At 32.5% G+C, this 24,410-nt stretch overlaps 3 protein-coding genes across 3 annotated transcripts; all 3 read left to right on the top strand.

Moving 5' to 3' along the window:
- The first annotated feature begins 3,527 nt into the window (after window positions 1-3,527).
- LOC149374223 (platelet-derived growth factor receptor alpha-like) lies at window positions 3,528-11,059 on the top strand. The gene is made up of 18 exons (XM_089594815.1): window positions 3,528-3,535; window positions 3,688-3,738; window positions 3,900-3,984; window positions 4,076-4,250; window positions 4,361-4,512; window positions 4,580-4,873; window positions 4,969-5,140; window positions 5,231-5,348; window positions 5,407-5,549; window positions 6,965-7,120; window positions 7,902-8,198; window positions 8,315-8,415; window positions 8,509-8,659; window positions 8,983-9,207; window positions 9,281-9,404; window positions 9,831-10,086; window positions 10,363-10,694; window positions 10,774-11,059. Exons 1-18 carry the CDS (start codon window positions 3,528-3,530, stop codon window positions 11,057-11,059), a joined length of 3,126 nt encoding a protein of 1,041 aa, XP_089450941.1.
- An 8,711-nt stretch (window positions 11,060-19,770) lies between these two features.
- On the top strand, window positions 19,771-21,858 carry LOC149374222 (vascular endothelial growth factor receptor 1-like). The gene is made up of 8 exons (XM_089594814.1): window positions 19,771-19,909; window positions 20,020-20,171; window positions 20,249-20,539; window positions 20,633-20,798; window positions 20,892-21,006; window positions 21,084-21,265; window positions 21,376-21,545; window positions 21,847-21,858. Exons 1-8 carry the CDS (start codon window positions 19,849-19,851, stop codon window positions 21,856-21,858), a joined length of 1,149 nt encoding a protein of 382 aa, XP_089450940.1. The 5' UTR covers window positions 19,771-19,848.
- Window positions 21,859-22,759: 901 nt separating this feature from the next.
- Window positions 22,760-23,736, top strand: LOC149374221 (leucine-rich repeats and immunoglobulin-like domains protein 1). Its single transcript, XM_089594813.1, has 5 exons — window positions 22,760-22,784; window positions 22,825-22,980; window positions 23,058-23,354; window positions 23,476-23,576; window positions 23,680-23,736. Exons 1-5 carry the CDS (start codon window positions 22,760-22,762, stop codon window positions 23,734-23,736), a joined length of 636 nt encoding a protein of 211 aa, XP_089450939.1.
- The last annotated feature ends 674 nt before the right edge of the window (window positions 23,737-24,410 follow it).

Below are 24,410 nucleotides of genomic sequence, written 5' to 3'. Positions count from 1 at the left end.
AGAAGGAGGATAAATCTCTTCTTTTGTTTCAACTTTCGCAGTTCGCATTTTGCGTGTACAGACTGACTGTACACGTGCTGTAAACGCAATACGTCACACAGTTGCTCTTCATGCCGACACATTCATCTTTTCTGCTTTGGTTACTTTCCTTTGGTTTCGTGCTCATCACTTATTTTGTCTCCTTGAAAATTCAAGTGCTTTGAAAAATGTTGATAGGGTAAGAAAAGATGTTGACCCATATTTATAATCTATATTTAAATGTTAAAATTTGGACTATAGTCCCACAATGTAACGTATTTCACTAGGGAACTTTATACTTTGTAGGCGGCAAATAAACAAGCATATATATGGTACACAGCAGCTACATCGCAGGTCATAGCAAATAATTTGGTAGATGGTGAATTTTCGTGCACTCGGTAATGCGATGGCATGTAGATGGTAGATAGTGGAGTTGTATTAACGTGGAATACAATGCATGTGTACGAAGGCAAGTATATAAGTGTATCGTGCAAAAGTAAAAATCTTCTATGGAAAAATAATACCGTCACCTTTCCCTCTCCCCTTAGTCGCACTTTTGTAAGATGCCTCTCACGTAATACGTAGGTATACTTTTCTCTTCATCTTGGGTCTTTTTTGTTCACGAAGAGAACGTATATTTCTGTTCTATTACCATCCTAATCACGTGTACCGAGTACTTTGACCGAAATGGAATGAATGACCTCAAATTAGAAAAGAATCATGTAAATATACACACGTACAAATGAATTTATGAATACTTAAAAATTTTAACAATAGAGAATCTCAGGGCAATAACAGTACCGATCCGTTGAATGATCTCTTGACATAGTGATTACCGATTCACGATAACACGCACTCAATCAAAAGTCATTATGAAATCAATGTCTGATCAATCAACTATTTCTGATCAATACAATTTGGCCCAGACGTAGTGGAAAAACCATGTTCCATTATAGTTGCACACAAAAAGGACGAGAGAGCAATCCTTCGTGGTGTGTATTATGGTGGAGGTATAGTCGTATACAGATAGTCACATGTAGGAGCGTAGGAGAGCGTAAGCCAATTATTTAGTACATACGCACGAGCGCGTCTTTCGTCCTTTCACTAATCTCTCGCGCTTTTCTATCTCATCCTACTCCCACTTGACTTTTGATGATGCTTTATAATGTCTATATAATATGTATTAAAATAAAAGTTATTTTCCATGATGCATCTCCCCCTTTTTACGCGAGTGGATCTTCCCCGTCCCTCCGTCTCTTCGGTGTATGCTAGTCTCATGGTTGCAAGAATACATGTCAGAGTTTATCAGAGCAGTTGATTAAACTATGATTTGGACTTCTATTACGTGGGATTTGATGTGTGCTTTGTACAAACATATGCACGTGTTGGTATATGTACAAAAAAAACGCATAACGGAAGAATGAAAAATCTGTCCAATAACGTGACAAACATCTAAAATGTCTTAGAGATACTCTTTCATACCCAAACGTTTGATGTCCAAAATATTCGTCAAATATACCAAACAAAAACTTTCTCCTCTTTTTGTCAATTTCTTTGTTAACTGACCGTGTTGTTGTAGAGATACATACAATGCGCATCTTGACTTTTAAAAACAATGATTTTTATGTATATATATTTACATACTTTTTAATCAATTCTTAATTATTTTTTACACAGGCTTGTAATTTATTTCACTTGAAGTTCACATGTACCGCATGATGAGATAAACATTGTAAAGATACAAGAATGATTAAAATAATAAGTATTGTTGTCTTCAATAAAAATTTCATGCAATTTTTCTCTACTTGACGTATTCATCATGAACTCTTACTTGCACTATTAAGCACAATACTGACACATATGAAAATAAAATATACCTGAAAATCTCATATAAATACAGCGGATATATAATTAGAGGACTAGTAGATAGTTCGCAACAGCTAATAATTTTTTCAAAAATTCATGTTGCTCGTACGAAACATGAATATTAAAAAATATTTGTCGAGCTACAACAAAATGAAACTGCATAGAAGCATGCATAGATGGAAAGGATTTTGTCTTTTCTTTCATAATCAAAATGATTTAAAAAAGCATTAACACATTTATCAAGTATAGAAGTGAACTGATGTCACAAAGAAATAATACGAATTAATATATTTTAATGTATTTCATCGATATTTTTACGCTTTGTACAATAAAATCGACTACGAACTTGAATGATATTTAGCATTACTAGCTCGTGCCGTTATGATGAAACAACTTCTATTTTTTTTTTTTTTTTTTTTTTTATTAATTTATTTCATCACTCGTGATTAAACTGACTTTTATAACTAAGCCGACACATGTCTTACGTTAAAGAAATGCATGCGTCTTAAAAATTTTTTTCAGTATTAAGAAAATTTTTTAAAATAAAATAATACGCCAATAACCAGACAACAGCTGTTGCTCTTGATTTTCTATCAAAGACAACAAGTTGACCTAAGCCTTAGTATGTTTTTACTATTGTCAATTATTGATTAATTATTAACTAAAAAACGACATTTAATAAATGTAGCAATCAAGCGATGAATTTAATACTGTTTTGATAGGAACATCCCCAATTTTTCCAATCAACTCATCTACATTCGAGTATTGGAAAGCTGAAAACAAACAGTACTATTAAAAATATGTGTAGAGCTACAATAAAATTGAGTAAGAGAAAAAAACTATTCGTTAAGTTCCTCTGTATGCGTGTCGTTTTAAGCTAGAACCTTATCTTGATAGATTTCTCAACTTAATGGACAACGCTAATTAAGCTTGCCCCTCTTTTATGCCGTTACATATCATCGCAGTTTGAAGCTGGGGTCCCCTTTCTGGCTTAGTTCCCACTCACCTGCTAGTATGTCATAACTCACAAGCAAATGCCTATACTTAAGGTCGATCAATTTCTCATCTCTGGAAATTAGTCTAAAATTTTTTAACCGATACTTTACTTGATCATAGTTTCAAAGTTTAGTATCCTCAGGTGAGGTTTGAAGCCTGAAGATATCCTACTGGGTGACCATGTTGCCACACGGTGCCATGTTTTTGTTCTTCTTTCTGAGCGTATTTATAGGTAAGTTTTACTATTATAACCGTAACCTTGTATATTAATAACTAGCTCCACAATTGTCTGGTAAATGATGGCAATTTTTCTTTAGGTCCCGTCATATTTATATTTAAAGTCGAATTTTTTTCCATTTGTGAACTGTCTTTAGACCTCTCAAATATGAGTGGATTATTTTTGCAGCTTTTGTCTTGAATCTACATCATTAAAGCCTCTTAAACTTGAACACCAATCGTACACGTTGAATTCTGGGAATTTTTGTCGAATCCAATAACTCGGAAACATCAAGCTGCTTGAATAAAATGAATGAGTAGTTTCTTGAGATTAATAAAATCAATCATATTATTCGTGGGCAACGATCATTAGAGTTATTTTGTAAAGTATGGATTTTTACGGCTTACGGTACCACTATTGTGATATAACAATGATAGGGTATTAGTCGTAAGACATCCTAATCTTACACAAACTTATGATTACCAATTCGTTTCTGAAAAATTGTTACGTGGAAAATAAAACGATTTAAAACAGTAATTAAAAGTTTTCTAAAACACTAATTTTCATCTGAACGTTGCAAATTATTTTAGGATTCCAAAACGTCGCGTGACCACACCGAAAAAGCTGTACGGTGTGGTCAAGTGAGGTGTTGGGATGGAAATAAACACCTCAACATTGCTCATAAAATATATGTTTTGTAACGTAATATAGCTTGCCATGCAGTAGGACCACGCTTCGACCCAACATACAAGTGGACAAAGCTAAAAAAAGGATTGGAACTGAAACTTACATGCTATCACAGCGAGGGTAGAAAAGTTAAACTCTATTACCCAAACTACGATCGAACAAAAATTAAAGAATTAAATAATACTAGTGGCGTTTATGACGTAAGTTTAACTACTTCACTGATTTAAACATATCAAAATGACGTAAACAAATTATAAAAAAACTTAAATCAATTTTTTTAACGATGAGAAGATACTGCCATCTGAGTTTGAAATCCATAATAATTCAAACTCCAACCTGACATTTATAAGACATTCAACGGTTGTTGGCGATACTGGTTGGTATGGTTGCCTTTATGAAAATGAGACAATATTGAGCAAGGACTGGCACGATTTGGAATCCACTTGGCTATACATTTACGTTACATGTAAGAAAATGCTAGTGCTTACCTCCTTTCTATTCATAAAAAAATCAGACTCAATTGTAGCACATAAAAAAAGTTTACATGTAGCAATTACATAACAATTCTTGATGCAGCAACCGAATGGGCCTTTACACCGTTTGATGGTTCTCTCGATTACATTACTAATGGTTATCTAAAATCTCACGGTCGGGTCGGAAACAGTATTACTCTGCCATGTCGCCCAACTTTTCCTACAGCGCAAGTGATACTTAAAAAAAATGGCAAAGTAATGTATACTTGTTTGAATAACTTCCACAAAATTAAAAACTTGCACTAAATTTTTATTGCATTAGGAGATACAAAAGTACCACTCGAGGATGCCTTTCGATAGCAAATTTGGTTTCACCATAAAAAATTCAAGATACACAGACGACGCCAATTACACTTGTGAAGTTTATGAAAATGGTTTGTCACAAAAAATAGATGTCAAAGTTTTTATTGAAAATGAGGATTGGCTTAAAATACCAAGTATCGAAATGGACGATCTGGGGTACGCTGCTGTTGGCTCAACCTTGAATGTCAAATGCAGGATCGGAATGAGAGAAAAAGACGATTACGAAATCTCCTGGGAGACTCCACTTAATCTGGTGAGAGCTCATTTACCCTCATGACTTAGAATTCGCACCTACAATTAAATTCTCATTATTTAATAAATTATTTACCAAATTTACGCAATGATAAGAATTCAAGGAATGTAACGAATCGTATTGAAGAGAATAGAGGCTCCATCAAGTTAGTCACGTCTGAGCTCATTGTGAATAGTGTTACTTATGATGACGAGGGAAATTATACTTGTTACGTAAAGGGAACCTTAACTGTGATGAGTACCAATGTTTATATTAAAATATACAATAGTAAGTTAAGATACGCATATGCTTCCTTTATTTTTTTTTTAACTTAACGTAGAATCGAAATACATTTTTCACCTGATACGTTTTTTGTAGAACCATACATCAATTTAACGACTGATGAGAACCTCATCGAAAGGGATGAATTAGATGAATTTCCTCCAGTCATTTTTACAGCTCACATCGATGCACACCCGCCGCCAACACTTAAATGGTAATTAAACTTGTTGATACATTTAATTAGTCTTAATATTGATTGCATAACTTTCAAGGTACCATCCCTTTGGTAACGAAATAACAATGACACCGATAACATGGGATGATCTCTATTATGTTTCAAACAACGCAACGACAAGCAGTTTAACTATCCCGAAGATTGTCGGTTACAATGCGGGCAATTACACTCTTGAAGCAAGTAATAGTGCTGTAGTACGTCGCTTAACTTTTGAGTTAATACAGTACAGTAAGTTTTATTTAATACATGACATCTTTTGCTGGATGCAACTAGTATTTTCGAAACGTTGCCTTTTTGTTTCTTATTTATTTATTTACTCTTGTAGGTGAAGTGTATATTTCAGGAACTTTAGATTTACACGATTATTACAACATTGGAGAAGATATACGTTTTTTTCTCACCGTCTATGGAAATCCTAAGCCTACAACATCATGGACGTACACAAGTTGTCCAACGAATAAACTCGATTATGGCTGCAAAACATCTCCTGTAAAGGTTAGCTATGCGCTATTTAGGACTTAATAATCGTAATTCATTTAATTATATGTATATTAGCCTATACAAACGAGCATGAAATGTTGGTAATTTAAAAAAAGTCAACCACAGCTTTATTACCCTAATAGTTTAGACTAGAAATTTATCTTCCGATATTACACAGTAACATATATTTTGCTACATTTCGCCAGTAGCAGCACCGTCGTCGATTTTTGTTTTACATCAGGTTTCTATAACACATGAAAGTACCACCAAATAAGCAAAAGCAAACAAAGTACAAAGTACGTTAAATTTAGTAAACTATTATGACAAACAAAAGAACTCGAATATATTAATGTCTCTTATTCGTCTACAACTTTTATACACAAATTTTCTTACCAAGCAAAAACCATTTCAAATGCTTGTGAAAAACATACTTTACAAACATATTTTCTTTTCTTCTTGTTTACCTCGAAAAACTTCTTTTTTTTTCATTTATGTCAGTTGATTTTCTACATTACATTGTTTATTGGAACAGTAAAACTCTGGTTGTTACTTTTTTTCTGAAGTCTTGTTTGCTTAGGCTACATCAATAAATTTTCGTGGTAGATATTATTTAAGGGCAATAAAAAAAGTCATGACCTTATTGATTATCTTACTAATTAAGGGTACAGAAGTAGGTACGCCTCATCCACGAATTATTTCCGAAACAGTACTAATCAAAGATCTGCAAACCTTTGGTAAAATACAATTCAAGGCTTGCATTAAGGACAAATGCAGCTCAAAGGAAAATAAAATTTTAGTTACTGGTATGTATACCTTGATTGTAGTTTAGTCTTCAATTTTTCATCTAATGTTAATTTTTATATTATGAAACTTGCTTCATTTGAAAAAGATGGAGCACCAAATAAGAGAGTTGGGATTATAAAAGAAAAGCCGAATGGAAAAGTATACACGGGCGATGACATCAAGCTAGTCTGCACTGCTGTGAATTACATGTATAAATCGGTGGAATGGACAAATGCGATTGAAGTACCTGGTATATTACCAAACTCTCAATGAAAATATTCTACGACTTGGATAGCTAAACACAAACCTAACCATATTTTGACTATTTTCAGGAAAGATTCACATTGCGTACGAAAGTACAAATTTTACTCATCGCACTATTCTATCAATAAATAATATTCAGAAATCGTACGAACGAGAGTGGAAATGCACAGCAAAAAAGATAGATGTTGGTAACAGTTATGCAGACTACCTACTTTTACTAGAAGGTAACGTTCAAATAGATTCACATAAAATATACGAAAAATTAAAATTTTTAGTTTAAGTTTTTATCCCGCAAATAAGACTCCAGTGAAGCTAGAGACAAGTTAAAATTAATCCCGTAATCTTGTAGAACGGAATTAATCTGATTATACGAGTCTCCAGTAGATGCAATGGGTTGCATTTGGTTAATGAACTTTTTATTGTATGTTTTAACTGAATAAAATACCAAAAAAATTTGTCTTCGACATAATAAATTTTTACGGTACTAAAATTTAAGGAAAGAGTAAAAAAAAGAATATCAGAAACATAGACAATAGGACCTCAGTGTTTTTATCGTATTATTTAATATGTAATAAAAGACTAAAGGAACAACGTTCCTTTGTGTTGAAAATGTATATTTGATTGACAAAAAGAATTTTATCGAATGATAAGCGAGTAGAGTTACAAGTAATCGAATATACGTATATGATTTGTAGACAGTATTGTTCATACGAAATTTTTTATTAGTGTGAGAATTAACCATATAATTCAATAGTAAGGACATAAATCAAATTACGGATACGTCTATTTTGAATACAGATAATTTTTCACCTAGACCCGTGAATAGGGAGAATTTATTCAGCATTAATTGATAATTGTGAAACAAACTTTTTATTTAGAAGAAATCTCATTTTTCATGCTTAGAACTAAAATTGTAAAGTACTAAACTTTTCACAGTATTTTAGATTGTAATAATTATTTAAATCTATTAGAGTTATCTGATCAAATTGGTTAATACTATTTTAGATCCAGTAATGCCTAACTTCACTCAAGTAAACATGAATAATACCGAAGTAATCTTGTCAGCAGAAGAAGCCCAAAATACTATTTATTTATACTGCTATGCCAAAGGGAGTCCAAAACCTAATATCACTTGGTACAAGAATGACGCACCTTTAGAGTTGTCATCACAGTTTCGTTTAGTGAATAATAATCAACAATTAATTATAAAATACCTTTTGGAAAAAGATAGCGGAAAATATTCGTGTCGGGCCAAAAATCGCTTCGGAACAATAAATAAATTTCAAAAATATATTGTAAAAGGTATGGTATCCTTCGTGTGTTATTGTATTATACTCTATTCATCGTAAAAAATTGAATGAATTGGTTGATTAATATAACTAACACAATATTCATTAAAAAATTTATGATAATTTTAGGAATTGGAATTACTTTGCTTGAGATTAGCGTTCTTTCTTGGTTAATTGTTATCGTCGTACTCATTTTAATTTACTTTTTCATCAAATTCCGACTTATCATGGTAAAAAGAAATTTTATTACTTTTGAACATTTTTTTTCATAAAACTTAAATGTATGAGACTAATTTTTCCCATAATTCAATAATTCTTTGAAGCTAAAGAAAAAGAAAAAGTTGGAAGCTGGCCTGGCGTACTTTGAGAAAGGAGCACCTAATCTCATAAATCCTAAACTAACGGTGCATGATCAAGCAGTACTTCTTCCATACGACAGAAAGTGGGAATTTGCGAGTGAAAAATTAGAAATAGGTATGTGATTATCTAATTGCTGTAGATTAAGTAAAGCGTCATCGATAGAAGAAAGAAAGGGAAACTTAGATTCACCATATAAAAGAGGTTTATTTTTAGAGGAGGTCAAAGAAAACGTTTTAAAGTTGTCTCCTTGTATACTTTGAGTTACAGTAACCCTTTTAACTCGCCATAGTTGTCTTTTCATTGAATCTAGTAAGATTAATCTCTTTTATATCTTTTGAGTTGATTTAACTTATTTTTTGCTGCAAGAGCTAAAATACCCCTTTCTTCTGTAAATGCTAGAATATTTTAATAATCTTCACGTAATCCATACATTTAAGAAAAACAATTGGGAACTGGGAATTTCGGAGTTGTTATGAAGGCTAAGGCGTATGGCATCAATGCTGACGAGCCTGTTACGACTGTAGCCATTAAAATGACCCATAAAAATGCAGAATCAGCTTGCACTCGTGCTCTGATAAGCGAACTCAAAATCATGGCGCACTTAGGAAAGCACTTAAATATTGTAAATCTTCTTGGAGCCTGTACCAGAAACATCGCTGAACGTAATTATTTATACAAAAGTTTGTATTGTATAAAAGTCTCCCTCGTTAACATTAACATTTAAATGTGTTTTAGATGAACTGATGATAATCGTAGAATATTGTGAGTTAGGAAATCTGCAAGACTACCTGCTGTATCACCAAAATGAATTCATCAATCAGTTTGCACCAATTAGCAAACAATCTGTTGTGAAAGACAGGTATTTTTGGTATATAATATATTGACCGTACATACTACTGTATTACATATTCGTAGGGTAGTCAGCTATTGTAGTTCAGCATGGCTAAAGTATACGAGCAAAACTATGCATGTGGGTATGCGTGTATGTGTAATGATGTTTGGAAGGTATTAAAGGGATTAGTTCTTTGGATTAAAAACAAAACCTTGAGATGATTTCACCATGTCATGATTTAATTTGACAGTACTCATTTTTCCTATTTTAACATATAAAACTAGATACAGTTTTGCTATAGTGATCGAATGTTTAATAAAAATTAATATTCAATCAGTTAATATAATTTTTAAACGATAAAATTGAAGAAAATAGAGCTAGGGTTAAAGAAAACAGTTAAATATTAGAGATATTGGTTAGATATTATAAAATATTTTTTTTTTTTTTTCACAGCACAAAATACTCAGAATTAGCATTTTCTAGCTCAGACTCAAACAAAGAGCCCGTCATCTTCAACGCAGATACTCAAAACTCTAGTAACTTGATCGAGTTTGATAGTGAACTTAATTGGGATGACTCTCAGACGAATTGGAGCGCTAACTACAGCAGTGACTTTGAAGACCGTAATCCTAAGTTCATTTGTTCCCAGGACCTCATTTCTTGGTCCTTTCAAGTAGCAAACGGCATGGAATATTTGGCACAAAAAAAGGTGTGTATAAAATATTTATAACACCACTTATTTATCTATTACGGTCTCGTGGAATGAACTTATCATTAGTCAAAAATTAAGTTTGTCTGAAAAAATACCAAACACAAATATCGCGATGTCAAGTAAATAAGTAGCTACGAAAGTTTGTCATCTGTTTCCAATAACAGTAAATGAAAATTCCAGAGACTCATTTTTCAATTAATTTACAATGGTTTCATTTTTTCTTAACACCTATATACTTTATCACTCTACTGATACGTGTGTCCCCATTTTTAGATTTTGCACGGTGATCTTGCCGCTAGAAACGTTCTGTTGTCAGATAACAACATCGTCAAAATCTGCGACTTTGGCTTAGCCAAGTTAATCTACAGATATGGCTACTACAGAAAAGTAAAGGGGGGCCCGATACCCATTAAATGGGCAGCCTTAGAGTCAATTAAAAACGGGATTTTTTCAACCATGTCAGATGTCTGGGGATTTGGTGTGTTACTCTGGGAGATATTTTCCCTCGCGGAGGTACCATACTCGAACATGGACACTCAGGAGATGTGTCAAAAACTCGACAAGGGCTACAGAATGGGGCGACCCAAATATGCCAACGAATACATGTAAGTAAAAGAGCGAGAGATACTTGCTTCTAATGCAATTTACTCAAAGTTTTAGCTGTAATTTTTACTTTTATTATAGTTACAACATCATGCTCGACTGCTGGAACGCTAAGCCAGACTTGAGGCCATCGTTTTCAGAACTGGTCCGAATCATAGGCGAGCTTTTAGACGATGATGTCAGAGCCTACTTTATGAAGCGGAACCGGAAGTACGAAAATCTTAATAAATTAGATACCTTGAAAGGTGAGAAAAATTATCTGGAAATGATGGCGGCACCGGGAGATGTTAGACTTGCTCCATCCCAGCATAGCTACGTCAACGTCACACCCTTGATGTCATCACAAAAGCACGTAACACTTGATTAATCCCAATATATTTTTCAAGTAAAACTTTGCCCTCTAGCCAGCATAGTTTGTTGTATATTTTTCAGAATTATCTATCTGTATTATGATTTTGATAAATATTATTGTAATTTCCCGTATTTTTCATTAAGTAAATGTCTACCATTAAAATGTTAACCAATGCGTGAAGCTGTCAAACTTATTGGTGAATTAAAAAAAAAAAAATACTATTCAAACGAAACTGTTCACTCAGAAACATCTGTACACATCATTTTGTACCCTCATTTATTTAAAATCCTATCTTTAAAAAATGAACCACTTTAAGTGAAACCAAGATAAAACGATTTTAACGGTTCGTTTTATAGGAATAGCAAGATACTCTTCGTATATTTATAGTATATAATATATAATAGACTTGCGTATGTACCATTGGTTATGGGTAAAACGAAAAAGCTCTTAGATTTTTCTAGCAGTTAAAAAATTAATATTTGAAAAAATGTGATTTGCAACTTGGTCTTAGGGTAAATATGTATGAAACATGGGTTGTAATGAAGGTACTGGTACTTCAAAACTAAGTCAAAACTAAATGAGTTTCACGTCTTTGAATTAAATTGAAAATAGATCGCAGTAGACATATTGCGTGTTGGGTTTGATATGAATGTAGACTTATAGTTAGTAGTAATGGATAGTGACTTACGGTTAGGATGGTAAGTTAACTCTTTTTATGCCTTCTTACTCACCTGAAAATAAAAGAAACATATGAACTTTAATTATACTGTAACCGCTTTGTATATAAAGTATTAACTTTGTCGTATAAATGTAAAAACAACGTAGAAAATATTCATATGTATTCATTTTCTGCGTTGGATAAAACATGTACCTACTTATTTACGATATAATTGCCTTTGATTATTTTAACATACTTTTATCCATCAAAATTATTCAACCTAATTATTTCAACTCGATTTTTCTGATGGCATAATTCCTATACGACCGTAACAACTCCCTTAGTACTACACATTTACAATTTTCGATAATTTTTCTTTTTATGTCCACAGCCACTAATAAAAATTAAACGTGTGTCCTAAAAACCTTTCTTTCAAGCGCATCGTATGAGTGAAATTAGCATGTTTAATGTACTATTGAATTTCAATTGACCCATTTCCCACTACAAATGATCATCTCTTTGCATCTTGACCCAACTATTCGTAACTGATCTAAAAATAATAATTATACCTAATAATAATAATCAAAAGAAATGCGTGACACAAAACTATAATGTTCCGAATATCCGTCAGCCAGCAAGTACCGCCGTAAATTTCTTTCAGTGTAGTTAAAATTATTCGTGAAAAGAGAGGAGAAATCGATTCCTTTCTCTCATTATCATGGCACACCTGTACGGCGTTTCAATCACGAGTAAAGCTATTCTTGTCCTCCCCAAATTTTTTTTGACACTTCTTCGGTTCGAGAATAAGAGCTGATCAATGCAGGTTGTACAGTTAATTTTTGCAATGCTCTCTTGTGTGCTCTGAAATTTTTTTGCTCATCACCTGCAGGTATATTATGTTAGGCAATTTAGCCGTTTCATTCCTGAAAACCTCTTCTTCTCTCTCACTTCTTGTGTATAATAATTTTTAAAGAATAATAAAAAGCCAACTTATATTTTATACTAACTACAGCAAAGAATAAAGTAGTTTATGTGGTCACCATAAAAATGATAAAGATAGTTTAAGTACGGCTACTGATTTCCTGACTACTTTTAGATACCAAAGAACGATGAATACGAGATCATTCCGTTACTAGTAAACTATTGATGCACAAACAAAATGGAAATGATAAAATGAAAAAATAATGTTCACAACCAATATCTATTTTCAAAATCTGTACGAAAAAACAGTTTTACCATAAATATTACGTACAATATAAATATTCCGTTGGAGAAAGAAAAGTAAGTTTTGATAAGTCCCCTTTCTCTCTATCTTTGTCGTTCCATACTTTTCGTGTATATATTATTTGAATTGCTTACGCTGATAATGTTTACAGCTCCTTCGTACTGACATATTATACTTGCTGTGACACTCCTACTCACTATAGACTCGTATGCTTGTCTCTGCTTCGAGCATATTCAAAACATACACCTACTTTGGTAAGTGAACAAGTATGGCTATCTCTTCTACTCTTTGAAATATTCTATCCCATAACAACGTTGCTGTGAAGTGCAGGATCTCAAGTGGTGGGTGAATTTAGGCTATTGCTTCCTTCGAAGCATCATGTCATACTATCAGAAGAATGAAGACGGGCTACTGACATGGACATCATTGATTCTTCTTACGAGTCTACCGTTTAGTAAGTGAATTTAAGTAAATGTGTGATTACACTGTCAACAATCAGTTGACAGAGCAAATATGTCATGTTTTAATTCATATTTGCGAGAAGATAACCAGAAATCACGTTGTAGGTTGTTGTAGAGTCAGGCCTTTCTTTGAACCCAATGTAAATGTGTTGAAATTAAACGAAGGTGATGCTTTGAAACTTACATGTACAGGTGATGGTAGTACAAAACTTAATCACCCATACTACGATCGAAGAAACATTAGTCAAATAATTAATACGAGAAAATTTTACGACGTAAGTGACACGACTTATTCTCCTTCTTAAAATGTTATAGTTATTTACGTAACAAGTGCGGAAAAGACGATTTCCCGCACGAGTAGTGATTGACTCACACAAGTGCCGGAGTTGACGGGAACGAGTACCAGTTGAGCACACGAGTGCGTAGCACGAGTGTGATCGCAAGGTACGAGTTACCGGCTACGAGTGCGAGTCTATCACACTAGTGCGGGAAATTGTCCCGCACGAGTTGCGTACAAGTTTTTTCACAATGTGTGAGGAAAATAGGTACAAAATAGGTATGAATTTTGATTTCCAGTGTGTGGCAAAATTTTTTCCGGTGTGTGGCAAAACCTTTTCCGCACACTTTTTCCACACACTGTGCGACAAAAACCTTTGCCACACACCTTTTTCGCACACTATGTGGGAAAATCGATTTTCCACACTAATACCAGTGCGAAAAACACCCATTTTCCGCACACTATTGCGAAAAATAAATTTTAATAATACCAAAATCAATTTAACGACGAGAAGATAGTGCCAACAGAATTTAAAGTTCTTGAGAACTCGAACTTTAATTTGACATTTATAAGACCATCAACGGTTGTTGGCGATACTGATTGGTATGGTTGCCTTTATGAAAATGAGACAATATTGAGCAAGGACTGGCACGATTTGGAATCCACTTGGCTATACATTTACGTTACATGTAAGAAAATGCTAGTGCTTACCTCCTTTCTATTCATAAAAAAATCAGACTCAATTGTAGCACATAAAAAAAGTTTACATGTAGCAATTACATAACAATTCTTGACGCAGCAACCGAATGGGCTTTTACACCGTTTGATGGTTCTCTCGATTACATTACTAATGGTTATCTAAAATCTCACGGTCGGGTCGGAAACAGTATTACTCTGCCATGTCGCCCAACTTTTCCTACAGCGCAAGTGATACTTAAAAAAAATGGCAAAGTAATATTACATACTTAGTCGATCAAATTATTCACAAAAAATAAGAAAACGGCACAAACTTATCGATTATCTTTTAGGAATTACAGCACGACTCGAGAATATCTTTTGATCCGAAAACCGGTTTCACCATCAGAAATTCAATATACACAGATGACGCCAATTACACTTGTGAAGTTAATCAAAATGGTTTGTCACAAAAAATAGATGTCAAAGTTTTTATTGAAAATTAGGATTGGCTTAAAATTCCAAGTATCGAAATGGACGATCTAGGGTACGCTGCTGTTGGCTCGACCTTGAATATCAAATGCAGATTTGGAATAAAAAAAAAAAATGCTGACAAAATTTTTTGGAAGACTCCATATAATATGGTAAGAGCACACGAACATGCACCTAAAAATTCGAATAGACCTGTTTTTCCTAACTTAAAATCAGCCCACATTGTAACACCAAAATTCTACCACCAGAGGTTCTATAAAGTTAGTCACATCTGAGCTTATATTAAATAATATTACTTATGAAGGAAATTACACTTGCCACGTCACGGGGTCCTTGAATTCAAGTACTACTATTTACGTTAAAATATATGGTAAGTTACAAAAATTGTTTCTTTTTTTTATTATGGAAGTGAAACCGATTTCGATGAACAATTTTTCACAGAACCATACATCAATTTATCGTCCAACAATAAAAAAGTTATCAGAAAACCAGGCAATAATCTTCCAGTCACTTTTGTAGCTCACATCGATGCACACCCGCCACCAACACTCACATGGTAATGAATTGCACTGTGCATATATATGATTACGTTCATGTGAATATGAACTACGTTTATTATTTGCAACAAATAGATTAATATTTAATTTAAATCTTCTAAGGTTTAAGCCCTATGGTCAGAAAATAAAAACAGTAATGTCATCATGGTATAATCGCTTCTCGTGGTTGCAAAACATCTATGTTAGAGTTTAGCTACGCTAGAATTTACAATAATAATTAAGAATATTTACTTATTTTTATTATCTGATCATTTTAATTATTTAGGGAACAGAAGCTGCTCCATCTAGACCAGAAAGCATTTATATAAAAGTGACAATAAAAAATCTAAAAATGTTCGGTCGAATAAATTTTACAGCTTGTAATATTTACGGTTGCAACGTTAAGCGGCATACTATTCTTATTACCGGTATATAAAAATATTGGCTGTCTATTTGTCTAAAATTAATTTCATATTGACAAATTTTTATCTTTTTTTTTTGTATTGCTAAATGATTTAATTTCATAAAGATGGTGCACCGAATGCAGATATTGGGATTATAAGCAAGGGAAAAGTATACGCAGGTGATAACGTCACTTTGATATATACTAATGTTAATTACGAGTTTTATTCCTTAAGATGGTCCACGACTGAAGTACCTGGTAGGATTTTTCACACTTAATTAATATTATATAACTTTTCAGCAAAATTTTACTTTTTTAGGTAAAGTAATCATTACTTCAGAAAAGACCAATTTAACTTATCGCAGTACTCTCTTCATAAATAACGTACAAAAATCAGACGAACAAGAATGGATTTGCGAAGCAAAAAGATTAGATGTTGGTACTGGATATGCATCTTATATCCTTGCACTAGCAGGTAAAAATAATATCGACTACATGAACTGCGCTACTACATGTTTTTTAATTGTGCGAAAAAACTGTTTAATTTGCTTAAAATAAAGTAAGATACTCACTGATTTTTCTAAGACCTCATTAAAAAGTTTTGTCTTTAAAAAAATTATGATAGATTTTTGCAAAATCACTTGCCTTGCTTTTGAAATAGTAGGGAATTAAAAACTGTTCACAATTTCACACAAAAATAACCACGTATTTAAATTCATACAACAGATGAAATTAGTTATTTTCATAACATATTTTTTTTTTTTTACAGATCCTGTAAAACCTAACTTTACTATGATAAATGTTAACAATACCGAAGTAATCCTATCAGCAGGAGAAGCTCGAAGAGGTGTTGATTTGTGATGCTACGCTAATGGAGAACCAAAACCTAGTGTTATGTGGTACAAGAACAATGAACGTTTAGAATCATCGCAACAATTTATTTTAATGGATGACGATCAAAAATTAATTGTTAGATATCTTTTGGAAAGCGACAGCGTCAACTTCTCATGTTCAGCAGAAAATCGCTTTGGATCAGTGAGAAAATCCCAAAAATTTATCGTTAAAAGTACTTGAACCACCATGTTACATAATTATACTTTATTTCTCTGGACAGATCCTGCATTTTACAGATTAAATAGCATTGGACCTAAGATCACGATATTAACAAAACCTTTTTTGATTTTAGGAGTTAAAAAACCTTTGTTTAAAATGAGAATGGGAGTTCTGTTAATAATGACTTTAATATCTTTCGTAACATGTTTTTGCTTAAGTATAATATATAAGAAGGTAATCGAGTTATCAAAAAACAAATAGTTCTAAATATCATTTAAAAATATGAAATAAATTTTTGTATCATTTGATTGTTATTTCAAGCTTTAAAAAAAGCAGCAATTGAAAGCTCGCTTGGCATACTTCGAAGAAGAAGAGGTACTTGATCTTATAGATCCAGAACAAACAGTTCATGACCAAACGGAATTTCTTGCTTGCAACAGAAATTGTAAATTTTCCAAAAAACAGTAAAACGAGGTATGAAGTCATGAAATTCTCACTGATTATTTAAACCCAAATTGATCTAGTTAATGAATTACAAAGAAATAGTGTAATGGCGAAGCTACTGAATAATAATGAAGGTGGATGTACGTAAGACTTACGCCAACAACCAGTTATGCAACTTAGCAACTTGTCGAGACAAAAATGTGATACATTCTTTGTAAATGACTAACAAAATATTTTAAATAATGAATGGTCGCCACTTATTATTTGTGAGAATTGCATTCATACGAAACTATTGTTACTTTAAAGTATATTCTAGCAAAATAAATGTGTCTTTTACCAAACAAAGCTTTAATCATAAGTGTTTATCACTGTCGTGATATCGTAATGATACTACTCTGGATTTTGTAAAAATAAATTTCAACGAGTCACTTTTACAACATGAGCATTTATTAGAAAAAGTAATATTTTATATTTTCACTACAGAATGTAATTTCATAACAATTAGTGTAATTGTTCATGAGTTTAATGAACTTTTCAAAACACATTCCTACGAGTACAGAATTTTTTTTGTCACATCATTATAACGTTACTGTTAATATACACATGCATGTTATCGATAGTTCGTTACAGGCAATACACACAATAATAATATAAGTAATGTAGTTTGGTACACAAATTGATATTTAGAGGAAATTACTAATGCAGCTCTTTGTCAGCGGTCTGTCGATAGACATTGCTACAATTGTTTACCATTATTGAGTTTTTTATCTTTATTTCTCATCATTTATCATCACAGTTATGAAAGTGTTTCTTATTACTGCTTAAAATAAAAAAAATAAAAAATGTCTTTCTCCTGCTATTTGTCTTTTGTTATAACTATAAAAAGTAACTATTCGAGTTCACTTGCACTTATTAATTTTTTTCATTGAATGTATTTTATAAAGTTAATTCAAATTAAGTGCATCTTCATTCTGTATTTATAGTGAAGCTATGTCTTCTGTTTAAAAAAAATAAATAAGTCATCACGTGCCCCTAACACTCATGTGTGAAATAATTTTCGAAGTATCGATTTGGTTTTCTTGTAATGTTTGCATTTTCAATGTAATGCACGTTAAAAGAAAAACACAAATTTCGACTTCATGCTTCAAACGTGTACTTTAACACTCTCGGATTTACAGTATACTCCCCTTATATAAACATATGTCTCTCTCTCTCTTTCTTAGTTACTTTATTATCGCCATCAGCGACTTTATTGGTGTTCCGATAATTTGTAATCTTCATTGCTAACACTAATTAAGCTTACCCCTCCTCTATGCCTTCACGTATAATCAGCATTTTTCCTATACGATTCTTTTTTCTTTATTGTAGTATCCACACGTGCTTTGAGTGTATCCAAAGTATACACCTATGTTCAGTGCACGCTCGGTTACTGAGTTACTGAGTTACTGAGTGTTGTTAAAATCTTCTACTGAATCGAGTCTACGGATGGCAAGATTTGGATAGGAGAGTGAAGTATACCCTCCGAAACATCATGCCAGATTATCAAGAAAACAAGGATTGGCTTATTCTTCTACGATGGGCAGCGCTGTTCCTTTTTATAAATCTTCCCTTCGGTAAGACAATATACGTAAATAAGTTCTTATACCGCAGTTATACGAAGTTTGTTCAATAAATAAAAATAATTTTTATATGTTTAAATAAAATATTTATTTCTTTGTATTGTCCCGTTTGAAGTAATTCCCATCAGATATTATGCACTTGTATAAGCACTGTTTATAATTCTTAGAGCACGTTTCATAGGCATTTAAAACATAGAGTTTAGAACAAGATTTTTTTTATCTTGTGCTTTTTTATAGCAACGGTAGTGATTCTACGTTATCTCATTTTCCATTCTTACGAATAATCCTCAAGAAGCCAGTTTACTTATTTTAAGAGAAAAAATAGCCGCACTTTTTCGAAAAGAAAAAAATCTCAGACAGTTATAGTGTTTGACCACTTAAGGACTTCCATATAATATGTTACGAGAGTATCACAGCTTCAGCATCACACAATAGCTCTCCTACATACCAGAATGGCACTACCCTTGCACTATCGCGCTCCTTTTTGTTTTTTGGTTTAATTCTTTGGGCTGATTTTTTCAGAAGTGACTCAATTTTAACAAGCTTAATGTCACATGAGTAAATTTTTATAAATATATTATAGGCTTTTGTGTATACGGCCTATCTCTTCAACCCGATTTGGATGTATTGGAGCTGAACGAAGGAGATGCTCTGAAACTGTCGTGTTTGGGTATTGGTAATTTTAAATTTTTGTACCCATACTACGATCGACAACATATTAAAGAACTAAGTGATTCAAGGAGTGCTTATGACGTAAGTCACGCAATTTTTTACTTCTTTATACTTATTAAAATGATGAGATAAATTGTGGAAAGAACTTAAAGAATGTTTCAATCATGAGAAGGTAGTACCATCCCATCCTGAAATTTCTAAAGACGCTGACTCTCATTTGATATTTACAAGGATATCGACAGTCGTTGGAGATACCGGTTGGTATGGCTGTGTGAAAAAAAATCGAACAATGTTTAGAAAACGCTTTATCGAGCGTACAGTATCCAGTTGGTTGTACGTTTACATTAAATGTGAGAAAATTGTAACTTTGTCATGCTTTTCCTGCACAAAAAAGTTACATAAAGTAATAATAACGCCAAAAAAAATTATACATATCAATTAAAAAACTTTTTTGGCGCAGCATCCAAATGGGCTTTTACACCGTTTGATGGTTCTCTCGATTACATTACTAATGGTTATCTAAAATCTCACGGTCGGGTCGGAAACAGTATTACTCTGCCATGTCGCCCAACTTTTCCTACAGCGCAAGTGATACTTAAAAAAAATGGCAAAGTAATAATACATACTTAGTCGATCAAATTATTCACAAAAAATAAGAAAATGGCGCAATCTTATCGATTATCTTTTAGGAATTACAGCACGACTCGAGAATATCTTTTGATCCGAAAACCGGTTTCACCATCAGAAATTCAAGATACACAGATGACGCCAATTACACTTGTGAAGTTAATCAAAATGGTTTGTCACAAAAAATAGATGTCAAAGTTTTTATTGAAAATGAGGATTGGCTTAAAATTCCAAGTATCGAAATGGACGATCTAGGGTACGCTGCTGTTGGCTCAACCTTGAATATCAAATGCAGATTTGGAATAAAAATAAAAAATGCTTACAAAATTTTTTGGAAGACTCCATATAATATAGTAAGAGAACATGAACACGCACCTAAAAATTCAAATAGACCTATTTTTCTTCACTTAAAATCAGCCTAAAAATTTACTAAATGCCATTATCAGAATTTAAACAAAACTTCGAATGTTGTTGAAGAGAACAGAGGCTCTATAAAGCTAGTCACATCTGAGCTCATATTGAATGATATTACTCACGATTATGAAGGAAATTACACGTGCCACGTAATGGGATCCTTGAACTTGACAAGCATTACTTACATCAAAATATGTAGTAAGTTGCGTAAACGTATGCTTATACATTATTTTCCTACAAACTAACAAGGAAAGTAAAACCTTTTTTTTTCTTCTAATCTATCTTTTGTAGAACCGTACATCAATCTAACGTCTGACAATAGAAAAATAATCAGAGAACTAGACAATTATGATTCAGCTACTTTTGTAGCTCACATCGATGCACACCCTCCTCCAACACTCACATGGTAAGATGTTCAACTATATAAACAAATTGATGACAGCCACTGGTAATAAATCGTGGTGTTAATGTGAAACTTTTAAGGTTGGCGCCCAATGGCCAGGAAATCAAAAAAATAATGACAGATCGCTTCTCAGTGTCAAGTGATGAAACAACAAGTAATCTAACGATTGAAGATATCGATATGAAATATTGGGGTGATTTTACTCTTCGAGCTAATAATAGCGCTGGAATAAAGTACTTGCATTTTACTCTCGAAATTCACAGTACGCATAATACAATGCACAAATTAGTCTTACTAAATATTGCTTTATTTATTTATTTATTTTTTTTAGTACTATCTTCTCATAGTTAATTTATGTATTTGCTTTCACAGGCAGACCAATGATTCATAAAATATCAGCCTCAAAAAAATATTACGACATTGATGATGACGCCATTTTTTTTCTTCATGCTTTTGGATATCCCAAGCCTTATGCATTATGTACCTACACGAGTTGCCGAACAACTGAATTTAACTATGGCTGCAGCAAGTCTATGTTAAAGGTTAGCTATGAATTGTATGCAAGTCTATTGGCACCACCTGATTCCATAATAGTAAAAACTTGTAGGATTCTTGTGGGCTTATTTACTCATTGCTGGTGTCAAATCGCGCGAGTTTACTAACTAGAGATGCTAAACGTGAAATCGACGTGAATCACAATAATTTCAAATATCATAGCTACTCATAGTACTAAACGTAAAAGCAAAAGAGTGACAACGGGATTTGTTGGTAGTGACGAAACGAAGATGACACCAAAGTCAGTAACGCATAAACTTGATTTTTCATTTTTATTTTTCTTTACAGCTATTCTCATGAACTTTGCGTATAACGGCTCTACGTTGCTGTGTTATTCTGCATGTATCTATATTATGTATATTATCGTCATTGGCATAATAAAAAACTGCCTCAGATTTATTGTGAATAAAACACTTCCAGAACAATAGGAACATGTTATTACTACTGTTAATAATTTCATTAACTGTCAGTAATCTGTTGGATAATAAAATTTAATTTTTTATTAATTATTAAACTATTAAGCATGCACCTACTGTTATCCTCATTGTTTATATCACGCTTGATAACGCAAAGTAGTTAAAAAACTGAACTTTGTACAGTCAATAACGTATCAAGTCTCAAAAGTCCTACAAGTTTGCACTTTTCCCTCATCGTGGGCTCTATTGTTGCTTTTCTTTACCCCCTGCAATGACTTGCACACATCAAATACCAATAAACAACGGTAATATATTTGTATCGATAAATCCCAACACTAAATATATACGGGGAAGAAAATACCCATGACCTTAACGATTCTTTTACCAATTAAGTTTACAGAAATAGATACGCCTCAGCCAATAAGTTATTCAATAAAAGTAACACTGAAAAATCTGAAAATGTTTGGCAAAATAAATTTCAATGTTTGCAATATTTATGACTGTAGCTCTAGAAGTCATACTGTTCTCGTTACGGGTATTTACGCCTTTATTATTATTTTATACTAATTTTTTTATCAAACATTGATTTCCGATCTTAATTCTTTTTTATTTTTTAATTCACCGTTCAATGAAGATGGAGCACCAAATACCGATATGGGGATTGAAAAACTCAAGAGAAAACTATACGTAGGTGACAACGTCAAATTAATCTGTACTGCTGTTAATTACAAGTATTTTTCGATTAAATGGAACGTAAATGAAGTACCAGGTAATTGCCTCAATACATGAAAACATTTAACCACGCAGTTCGTCTGTACACCAACCTTACGATTTGTTAAATCGGTTTTAGGTAAAGTAAGCATCACGTTAGAAAAAACTAATTTTACCTATCGCAGTATTCTCTTAATTAGTAACGTGCAGGAATCAGATCAACAAGAATATACTTGCACAGCACGATTAGCAGGAGGTAATAGCCAGTCTGCACAATACCTCCTTCTACTTAATGGTAATGACGTATTATTAATTTAAGTACAAAGTAGATGACTTATTTTTATTTGCAATAAATATTACTCTATTTATTAGATCCAGTGAAACCTAGCTTTATTAGAACAAATTTGAATAACACCGAAGTAATTTTGTCGGTGGAAGATACTAAAAACAGTATTCGTTTATGGTGTTATGCTAATGGCAAGCCAAAACCTCATATTAAGTGGTATAAGGATGATGTACCGTTAGAGCTATCACAAAACTTTGTTTTTATGGATGATAACCAAAAATTAATAATACGATCCTTTTTGGAAGGTGATAACGGAAATTATTCGTGTCAAGCTGAGAATCGCTTTGGATCCGTACGAAAATTTCAAAAGCTTACTATGACAGGTGTGTAAATTATAATTTTTACTATTGCACGTTACTTCTGGTCAAAGGTCCTTAAATATACATAATACACTGTATGATAAGTCATTAGTAATGAGAGTTAAAAAGCTAATTTTAATTACAGAGGCAGGAGCAGCTTTGCACCAAATTGCAATAATTAGTTGGTTGATTATTATTTCCATAGTTTTTATGATGCTCATTTGTATTAAAGAACTACATGGAAAGGTGAATTTCAAAACAAATATTTTAAACTTAAATTCAAACACAATTTAAATTTTCTATATAGATTTATTTTTTATAGCTGACAAAAAACAATAATAGTTAAAAGTTGGCCCCAGAATGTAAGGAAATACCTAGTAGTTTCATGAACTCTGGACAGTCATGATCAAGAAACATTTTTTCTTCTCCAATGAAAAAGTGATTGAAGGGACTGAAAAGATTCTATAATATTTAAACAAATTTAAATATGAATTAACTAAATTGTAAATATTTAATCCAAAAAAATCGATACAAACTACTGTGTACTTATACATAAAATTTATGTACATTTAAGAAAGTATCATTGAAAAGTAAATTTAGTAAAATTTGTATACCGAAAAGTATTTAATCGAATAAAAATAGTAAATTTATTTAATAATACCAAGTGGGAGCAATTATTTGTTCAGCTATTATTTACAACTACACCTGTTGCTTATTTATTGCGTTTAAAAAAATATTTATATGAAAATATTGAAAAAATATTATTTGTACTGTTGTTTTGTACGAACATACAACTCCTGCATAACCCATACCCCATCTTGATATCTAATAAAGAACAAAGTGGTTGAGATTTCAGCAAATTTTTAAAAAAATTTCAATACAGATAACTTATCTACGTATGAAACCAATTGAAAATACTCTTTTCACCCAAAAAAGAACCTATCACTATTATAGAAGAATTTCGTTTTCGTTATATACCCACAAGCTCTTTAACCAAACCGTTCAATTTAGGCCTTTTTGGGGCTAAGAAGTATCCTCAAATCAGCTCTATGTCCTCTCTGAGCAGCCACTCCACACATT

The sequence above is a fragment of the Copidosoma floridanum genome, unplaced genomic scaffold, assembly GCF_036245765.1.
Source record: "Copidosoma floridanum isolate Cflo_tuat_1 unplaced genomic scaffold, Cflo_Japanese_pri ptg000021l, whole genome shotgun sequence".
NCBI lineage: Eukaryota > Metazoa > Arthropoda > Insecta > Hymenoptera > Encyrtidae > Copidosoma > Copidosoma floridanum.
This window is presented reverse-complemented; position numbering and strand designations above follow the sequence as displayed.

Excerpts from the sequence above, each read along its gene's own strand:
- LOC149374221 (XM_089594813.1), top strand. The coding sequence starts at position 22,760 with ATGAAAACATTTAACCACGCAGTTC. Across the intron at positions 22,981-23,057 it reads ATACCTCCTTCTACTTAATG|ATCCAGTGAAACCTAGCTTT; the intron begins GTAATGACGTAT and ends TCTATTTATTAG. Across the intron at positions 23,355-23,475 it reads TCAAAAGCTTACTATGACAG|AGGCAGGAGCAGCTTTGCAC; the intron begins GTGTGTAAATTA and ends TTTTAATTACAG.
- LOC149374222 (XM_089594814.1), top strand. The coding sequence starts at position 19,849 with ATGTTTAGAAAACGCTTTATCGAGCGTACAGTATCCAGTTGGTTGTAC. Across the intron at positions 20,172-20,248 it reads TACTTAAAAAAAATGGCAAA|GAATTACAGCACGACTCGAG; the intron begins GTAATAATACAT and ends ATTATCTTTTAG. Across the intron at positions 20,799-20,891 it reads TACTTACATCAAAATATGTA|AACCGTACATCAATCTAACG; the intron begins GTAAGTTGCGTA and ends TATCTTTTGTAG.
- LOC149374223 (XM_089594815.1), top strand. Across the intron at positions 3,739-3,899 it reads AAGCTGTACGGTGTGGTCAA|CGAGGGTAGAAAAGTTAAAC; the intron begins GTGAGGTGTTGG and ends ATGCTATCACAG. Across the intron at positions 8,416-8,508 it reads TCAAATTCCGACTTATCATG|CTAAAGAAAAAGAAAAAGTT; the intron begins GTAAAAAGAAAT and ends AATTCTTTGAAG.